The 9,067-nt window shown below is 40.3% G+C and overlaps 1 protein-coding gene across 1 annotated transcript in view; it reads right to left on the reverse strand.

Annotated features, from left to right (window-relative positions):
- Positions 1-9,067, reverse strand: part of MRPS14 (mitochondrial ribosomal protein S14) — a 20,242-nt gene continuing 11,175 nt past the window's right edge. Inside the window, exons 2-3 of the mRNA XM_010850096.1 lie at positions 7,673-7,831; positions 1-829 (exon numbers count right to left, since the gene is read on the reverse strand). Of these exons, the coding sequence (XP_010848398.1) occupies positions 647-829; positions 7,673-7,831 (342 nt within the window). The 3' untranslated portion in view covers positions 1-646. The remainder of the gene's footprint in view (positions 830-7,672; positions 7,832-9,067) is intronic.

Consider the following 9,067-nt stretch of genomic DNA (forward strand, 5'->3'; position numbering starts at 1 on the left):
TTACAGCAAAAGACAACTTTTTCTCCCTTTATTCATTTCTGTTACAGATGAAATAAATATGAATACAGCAAATACATACCATTCCAGCAGGACTTTTCCTCCTGGGATAGGTTTTGAGGCCTTAAAGAGGCACATTTTGTTCTAAGGGCTCTTGAAGATGGAGCACGAAAACAAGTAGTGATTCTCTTTTGGCTGAGCCATCACACAGAGGTTGAGCATTAGTTAGATAATCCAGAACATCACATTTACCTTCCAATGTACTGTCTTTACAATCAACTAAAAGTAAAGTGAGCTGTGCAGATCTGGGTAGCCAGCCCAGGATTAAAAATTGCCACACACGAGCTACATGTCAACGAGCTGGAGGAACAGTAAAACAATACTGCTGGATGAAGTAATGCTCTTTAAAAAAATTCGAACACTTACATGTTGCTAAAAGATTAAACTTGAAGGAAAAGACAACCATACAGAACATATTTTCACAAACTTTTTTTTTTTATTACTGTTTGCACTATGCTTGGGAACAATATGTTTAGAAAAATATTATTCACTGACAGAACACTCAAATAAAAATCAGGTTTTTATCTATTAGAAAAGTCTCTTCTTGCCTAAATGGTTTTCCTGCAAGGTCAGTAGGTTCTGGAGCTGATCACCATATTGCTCGCTGGATCCCAGACAGTTGCCCATGATCAGCTAAGTGACGGAAGACAATACGGCTGAGCCTCCAGCGCCTCTTTACGCCTCGTGGACGGGACGTCATGACACATCGATTTCTGATTCTAACGGGGCAGCTATCCCGGGGAAGGGCAGCAATTTCTTCATCAGCCACCTCCTAAGGGAAGTCACAATGTTATTTACACGGATCACACGCCTTTATTTATTCTAGATGATGAGTCAATGCTCAGAGGAGGAGAACACAAAAGGCTAGATTCATTAATGCAGCCAAGTTTGGCAAAAGAGCCCTGGATACCATGATGAATTTTACTGAGTAGAAACAAACAGGCCAGAAAGAAACATGACAGAATTGTTTGACATACTTGCAATGTAATTTTTCAAAATTAAATTGAAACCTAACGAACATAACCAAGAATCCACAAACTAAGTGTAAAGCTCAAAAAGCTTTCACCAATAGAAAACAGCTGTGTAACCAGCAACTAGACTAAGAAACAGTATCTGTACCCAAGACTTCCCTCTCCTTCCTTTCGGTCACTGAGCTCCTGGCTAACGTTCTCATTTCTCTTTTGGAAAATACATGGATGCATTTCTGTTGTCTCCCCAAATGATTTTCCCAGCTTCACTGAGAAAATCGATATATAACACTGTGTAAGTTTAAGAGGTACAATGTGATGTTGTGATACATGTATATACTGTGAAAAATAATTACCACAATAAGGTTAACACCTCCATCACCTCACATAATTACCCTGTGTGTGAGAGAACATGAAGATTTACTCTTTAAGCAACTTTCAAATATGTAATACAGTACTGCTAACTATGGTCCAAATACTGTACTTACTTAACCCCAGAACTTATTCACCTTTTAACTGGAAGTTTGTACCCTTTAGCCAGCACCTCCCCATTTCCCCTAATCCCCAGGGTCTGGTAACCGCCATTCTACTTTTTCTATGAATTTGGTTTTTCAGACTCTTAAATATAAGTGAGATCATACAGTATTTGTTTTTCTGACTTACTTCACTTAGCATAATGCCCTCAAGGTACATCTGTGTTATTGCAAAGGGCAAGATTTCTTTTTTTAATGACTAAATAGTATCATACTCTGGGCTTCCCAGGTGGCTCAGGTGGTAAAGAACCTGCCTGCCATGTGGGAGTCCCAGGTTCAATCCCTGGGTAGGGAAGATCCCTAGGAGGGCATGGCAAACCGCTCCAATATTCTTGCTGGAGAATCCCATGGACAGAGGAGCCTGGTGGGCTACAGTCAGCGGGGTCGCAAAGTCAACATGACTGAGCACACATGCAGTATCACACTACCGTACTCTGTGCCGCTCTGTGTGTGCAAATCACATTCCTGGAATGGCTCGTTCACCCGCTGATGGACAGTCAGGCTGCGTCCATGCCCTGGCTACTGTGGATAATACTGGAGTGAACACGGGGATGCAGCTCTCTCTTCATTTCTATCTAGTGATTTCATTTCCTTCAGGTTTATACTCAGAAATGGAATTGCTGGATCATACATGGTAGTTCTAATCGTTACTATTTTGAAGAGCCTCCAAACTATTTTCCACAGTGGTTGTACCAATTTACATTCCCACCAGCAGTGCACAGGGTTCTTTTCTCCACATCTTCACCAACACTACCAGCAGTGCACAGTGTTCTTTTCTCCACATCTTCACCAACACTTATCTCATCTTTTGGACAGTAGCCATTCTGACAGGTGTGAGATGATAGCTCTTTGTAGTTTTTGTTTGCATTTCCCTGATTAGTTGAGCATCTTTTCATGTACCTGTTGGTCACTTGTGTCTCTTTTGGAAAAATGTCTATTCAGGTTCTCTGCTATTTTTTAATCACTTTTTTTTTGGGGGGGTGCTATTGAGTTGTATGACTTCCTTATATTTCGGGGATATTAAACTCTTTATCAGGCACATGGCTTGCAAATATTTTCTCTCATTGTGTAGGCTGCCTTTCCATGTTGTTGCTTTCAGTGTGCTGTAGTCCACTTGCTTTTCTTTGTCGCTTGCGCCTTTGGTGTCACAACTAAACAAAAAATCACTGCAAAGATCAATGTCAAGGAACGTTTACCCCTTGTTTTCTTCCAGCAGTTTCACACTTTCAGTTCTGTCTTTTAAGTCTAACCCGTTTTGAGTTTCTGTAAGTGGTGTTAAGATAGGGGACCGATTCTACTCTTCTGCATCTGAGTATCCAGTTTCTCCAACACCACTAACAGAGAAGCTATCCACAACACCCACTGAGTATTTTGGCTCCCTTGTCAAATACTTGTTGACCACTTATCTGTGGATTTATTTCCAGGTTCTCATTTCTGTTCCACTGGTATATGTGTCTGTTTTTATGCCACTACCATACTGTTTTGAATATTATAGCTTTGTAAATCAGGAAATGTGATGCCTCCAACTTTGTTCTTCTTTCTCAGGATTGCTTGACTCTTTGATGGTCTTTTGTAGTTCCATACAAATTTTAGGATTATTTTTTTCTATTTCTGTGAAAAAAATGCTATTGGAATTTTGATAAGAATTGCACAGACTCTACAGATGGCTTTGTGTAGTATGGGCATTTTAAAAATATTAATTCTTCCAACCTATGAACATGGAATATCTTACTTATTTGCATCTTGATTATGGTAAATGTTTCTTTTAATGTGCTGCTGAATTTGGTTTGCTGGTATTTTACAGGGAATTTTTCCATCTCTATTCATTAGGGATACTGACCTATAGTTTTCTTTCTTTGTAGTGCCCTTATCTGGCTTTGCTATCAGGGCAATGCTGGGCTCATAAAATGACTTTTGGAGTGTTTGTTTCCCCCTTACTCAATTTTTTGGAAGAGTTTGAGAAGAATTGGCACTGCTGCTGCTAAGTCGCTTCAGTCCTGTCCGACTCTGTGTGACCCCATAGACGGCAGCCCACCAGGCTCCCCCGTCCCTGGGATTCTCCAGGCAAGAACACTGGAGTGGGTTGCCATTTCCTTCTCCAATGCATGAAAGTGAAAAGTGAAAGTGAAGTCACTAAGTCGAGTCCAACTCTCTGTGACCCCATGGACTTCAGCCTACCAGGCTCCTCTGTCCATGGGATTTTCCAGGCAAGAGTACTGGAGTGGGGTGCCATTGCCTTCTCCGGAATTGGCACTAGTTGCTCTTTAAATGACTGGTAGAATTTATTCATGAAGGCATATGGTCCTGCACTTTTTTCTGATTACTGATTCAATCTCCTTACTCATCATTGGTCACTTCAGATTTTCTATTTATTCATAATTCAGTCTTCATAGGTTTTATGTTTCTAGGAATTTATCCATTTCTTCTAGGTTAGCCAGTTTGTTGGCCTACAGTTGTTCTTATCAATTCGTTATGATTCTCTGTATTTCTTTGGTATCAGTTGTAATATTTCCTCTTTTGTTGCTGATTTTATTTGAATCTTCTCTTTTACTATGTTAGTCTAGCTAAACGCTCATCAATTTTATCTTTTCCAAAAAATCAGCTCTTAGTTTCACATATCTTTACTGTTTTTCTGGTTTCTATTTTCATTTATTTCTGTTCCAATCTTGGATTCTGCTAATTTTGGGCTTATCTGTTTTTCTAGTCCCTTGAGGTATTAGGTTATTTCCCATAACATTTTTGAAGTATGCAAGTGTGAAACCTCAGAAGGCCAAGTAGAAGGAAATGTTTGACATGAAGATGAAGAGGAGGAAGCATAGGCGCACACAGAGCCTTGACATCAACAGTAAAGATTCTGACTGCTGGAGATGCAAAGACAAGTGATCAGGTGAGATTTACATTTTTAAAACATCATTTGCAATGTAAGGAAAAAAATATGGTAAGGGCAAAAACGGTTCGGGGGGAAAACATAGATTACTGCAGTAGCTAGCACTAAGGTTTTGTCAGGACAGATTTATTCTTATGTATGTGCTTAAATGTATGTGTATTGTGCATGTGTTTGTGTGGGATTAGACCCTTACTAAACTATGATGGAAGCAAAATAATTACTCTAACATATTAAAACCACATAAATGAGAAAATGTATATGAAATCCGCTCAGTTTATATTGGGCTTCCCTGGTAGCTCAGAGCAGGTACAGAATCCACCTACAATGAATGAGACCTGGGTTTGATGCATGGGTGGGGAGGATCCATTGGAGAAGGGCGTGGGAACCCACTCCAGCATTCTTGCCTGGAGAATCCCCATGGACAGAGGAGTCTGGTGGACTGCAGTCTATGGGGTCACAAAGAGCTGGACATGACTGAGTGACTTCACTTTCACTTTTATATTAATTATTAAACAAGTTTATATTAATTATTAAACATTAAGAGTAGTTCCTGACCTCCAGAAGCTCACACATATGTTGCTATTAAGAAATACTGACAAATAAAAATTACAAAACACTGACGGAGAAAAATCAAAGACGAAAATAAATGAAGTGATATACTTTAAAAAAAAAAAAGAAAGAATGATAAAATTATATGAAACATGATTAAGTCAATGAATGGTAAATAGTAAGAGCTACAAAAGGAACTGAACAGGAGAAATGATTGGGCTGGTGAAATGAAGTTAAGTTTTATGGAGACGGAACATGAAGAACAGCTACAAATTGTTTACGTACATATGAACATAAAAGGTTTAAGGCAGTGTACAAATGAGGAAACTAGGCAAAGGGAAAATGAAACAAAAGAGCATTCTGTGAGAGCCTATAAATTCATTAGCACTGGGACAGAAATTCACCTTGTAAGCTAGTTGGCAGGCAAGAAAGAGCCATGTAAGTTCCAAGGATTAAGAGAAGCTCTGCACAGCTATTGATGGTTCTCAAACCACAGACTCTTCATGGAGGTCTTCATAAATTTGTCCTCCCTAACATCTTAAGCTTTGTTTCTCAGGAGCCACTTCTTATTACTGCCTAAATATAGGCAAGTAGCTTAATGTCATTACAATAAAAGCTATAACAGAGTGGTCCAAGGCACTCCGTTCTCTGCTTCAGTTCAGTTCAGTTGCTCGTTGTTTCCGACTCTTTGCAACCCCATGAATTGCAGCACGCCAGGCCTTCCTGTCCATCACCAACTCCCGGAGTTCACTCAGACTCACGTCCATCGAGTCAGTGATTGCCATTCAGCCATCTCATCCTCTGTCGTCCCCTTCTCCTCCTGCCCCCAATCCCTCCCAGCATCAGAGTCTTTTCCAATGAGTCAACTCTTCCCATGAGGTGGCCAAAGTACTGGAGTTTCAGCTTTAGCATTATTCCTTCCAAAGAAATCCCAGGGTTGATCTCCTTCAGAATGGACTGGTTGGATCTCCTTGCAGTCCAAGGGACTCTCAAGTCTTCTCCAACACCACAGTTCAAAAGCATCAATTCTTCGGCACTCAGCTTTCTTCACAGTCCAACTCTCACATCCATACATGACCTCAGGAAAAACCATAGCCTTGACTAGACAGACCTTTGTTGGCAAAGTAATGTCTCTGCTTTTGAATATGCTATCTAGGTTGGTCATAACTTCCCTTCCAAGGAGTAAGCGTCTTTTAATTTCATGCCTGCAGTCACCATCTGCAGTGATTTTAGAGCCCCCAAAAATAAAGTCTGACACTGTTTCCACTGTTTCCCCACCTATTTCCCATGAAGTGATGGGACCAGATGCCATGATCTTCATTTTCTGAATGTTGAGCTTTAAGCCAACTTTTTCACTCTCCTCTTTCACTTTCATCAAGAGGCTTTTTAGTTCCTCTTCACTTTCTGCCATTAGGGTGGTGTCATCTGCATGTCTGAGGTGATTGATATTTCTCCTGGCAATCTTGATTCCAGCTTGTGTTTATTCCAGCCCAGTGTTTCTCATGATATACTCTGCATATACGTTAAATAAGCAGGGTGACAATATACAGCCTTGACGTACTCCTTTTCCTATTTGGAACCAGTCTGTTGTTCCATGTCCAGTTCTAACTGTTGCTTCCTGACCTGCATACAGATTTCTCAAGAGGCAGGTCAGGGGGTCTGGTATTCCCATCTCTTGTAGAATTTTCCACAGTTTATTGTTATCCACACAGTCAAAGGCTTTGGCATAGTCAATAAAGCAGAAATAGATGTTTTTCTGGAACTCTCTTGCTTTTTCCATGATCCAGCAGATGTTGGCAATTTGATCTCTGGTTCCTCTGCCTTTTCTAAAACCGGCTTGAACATCAGGAAGTTCACGGTTCACGTATTGCTGAAGCCTGGCTTGGATAATTTTGAGCATTACTTTACTAGCATGTGAGATGAGTGCAATTGTGCAGAAGTTTGAGCATTCTTTGGCATTGCCTTTCTTTGGGATTTGAATGAAAACTGACCTTTTCCAGTCCTGTGGCCACTGCTGAGTTTTCTAAGTTTTCTGCTTATCTGGCTGAATTTAGATAAGATTTAAAAAGAATCCATGATAATGAAAAACCTGTATATTATTCTCCAAATTTATATGAATGAAATAATTTTTACTCTAAGCTTTTGATAAGTTTAATGGCCTTGAGTATGAGTTATAGACTCTGATAAGACTCTTGAATGCAGGTATTTTAGCTAACAGTTAGGCACAGGACTTATGCTTCAGGAAGCCTGAGCTGACATTCTCTTTTTCAAGTTAAAGAGTATGACAAGAAGTCAAACCTATACGGAAGGCCACCTCATGGGTAAAGAAATTCAGAAGCAGGCTTAGGGATGGCCTTGGATAAGGAATAGTGTAGGTCATGTGCTGGGCACGCTGAAAGACTGGGATGAACTGGAGAGACACTATAGGTCAAATAACTCCAATTTCTGTGTGGTCACCATGCCTCAGTACTTTCTAAGTATCACCTAATGAAATGGTTGAAAGGCTAGTTAAGAATGAATAATTTTTTTATTTGAAAATAATCAAAAGTTTCAATGGTATTTGTTTATGTTGACCAAGAAAACGAGATTCTAGTCTCCACAAAGTATACTAAGTTTCAACAGTATGAAGTGATTTGAGTTAACGATTTTCTGGCAGATACTCATCTTAATTAGCTAACCTGAAGGTGTTTTGGAAGAATAGTATTCTTCCTGAGAGAATTGATCCGTAGCCTCTCATCTGCATACTCGTAGGCCATTTTTCTTCTCTTTACATCACGCAACATTCTCCAGTCGACATAGTAACTTCGAGCTTGGCCTGAAGCTGATGAAGGAACCACCTAAAAGAGACAAGGAATAAGTGAAGGAGAGTCAGACCCAGGGTTTGCCAGAGGATCAAAACCCAACTCCACCCACCAGGGGACAGTGACCAGCCTCTCAAAGAGAGAAAACCACTGTTCCGCAACCCACACAATAATCTGCAAATTCAGGCCAGACACTACCCTGGGACTACCTGGCCCCTGGCCCTCGGTGGGTGGACACTGCTGGGATGCAAAAGGATGTCTCCCACAGAGGAACACTTCTCTAAAGTCGAGAAGCGTAACCAACCTAACCACATACATAAAATACAAACAGCACTTGAGATAAAATGAGGTGACAGAGAAATATATATAAGGTGAAGGAACAAGATAAAACCTCGTAAGAAAAACTAAGTGATGTGGAGGTAGGCAGTCTACCCAAGAAACACTTCAGAGTAATGGCTGTAAAGACGATCAAAGGACTTGGCAGGAGCACAGATGCAGAGAGCAAGAAATTATAAGCTTTCAAAAAAGAATTAGAAAATACAAAGAACAATGAAACAGAATTAAAGAATGCAATAACCAAAATGAAGGATATCTCACATGCTAGTAAAGTAATGCTCAAATTCTCCAAGCCAGGCTTCAGCAATACGTGAACCGTGAACTTCCTGATGTTCAAGCTAGTTTTAGAAAAGGCAGAGGAACCAGAGACCAAATTGCCAATATCTGCGGGATCATGGAAAAAGCAAGAGAATTCCAGAAAAACATCTATTTCTGCTTTATTGACTATGCCAAAGCCTTTGACTGTGTGGATAACAATAAACTGTGGAAAATTCTACAAGAGATGGGAATACCAGACCCCCTGACCTGCCTCTTGAGAAATCTGTATGCAGGTCAGGAAGCAACAGTTAGAACTGGACATGGAACAACAGACTGGTTCCAAATAGGAAAAGGAGTACATCAAGCCTGTATGTTGTCACCCTGCTTATTTAACGTATGTGCAGAGTACATCATGAGAAACGCTGGGCTTGCAAGAAGCACAAGCTGGAATCAAGATTGCCGGGAGAAATATCAATCACCTCAGATATGCAGATGACAGCACCCTTATGGCAGAAAGTGAAGAGGAACTAAAAAGCCTCTTGATGAAAGTGAAAGAGGAGAGTGAAAAAGTTGGCTTAAAGCTCAACATTCAGAAAACGAAGATCATGGCATCTGGTCCCATCACTTCATGGGAAATAGATGGGGAAACAGTGGAAACAGTGTCAGACTTTATTTTTG

Source organism: Bison bison, unplaced genomic scaffold, assembly GCF_000754665.1.
Source record: "Bison bison bison isolate TAMUID 2011002044 unplaced genomic scaffold, Bison_UMD1.0 scf7180017864289, whole genome shotgun sequence".
In the NCBI taxonomy this organism is placed as follows: Eukaryota; Metazoa; Chordata; class Mammalia; order Artiodactyla; family Bovidae; genus Bison; species Bison bison.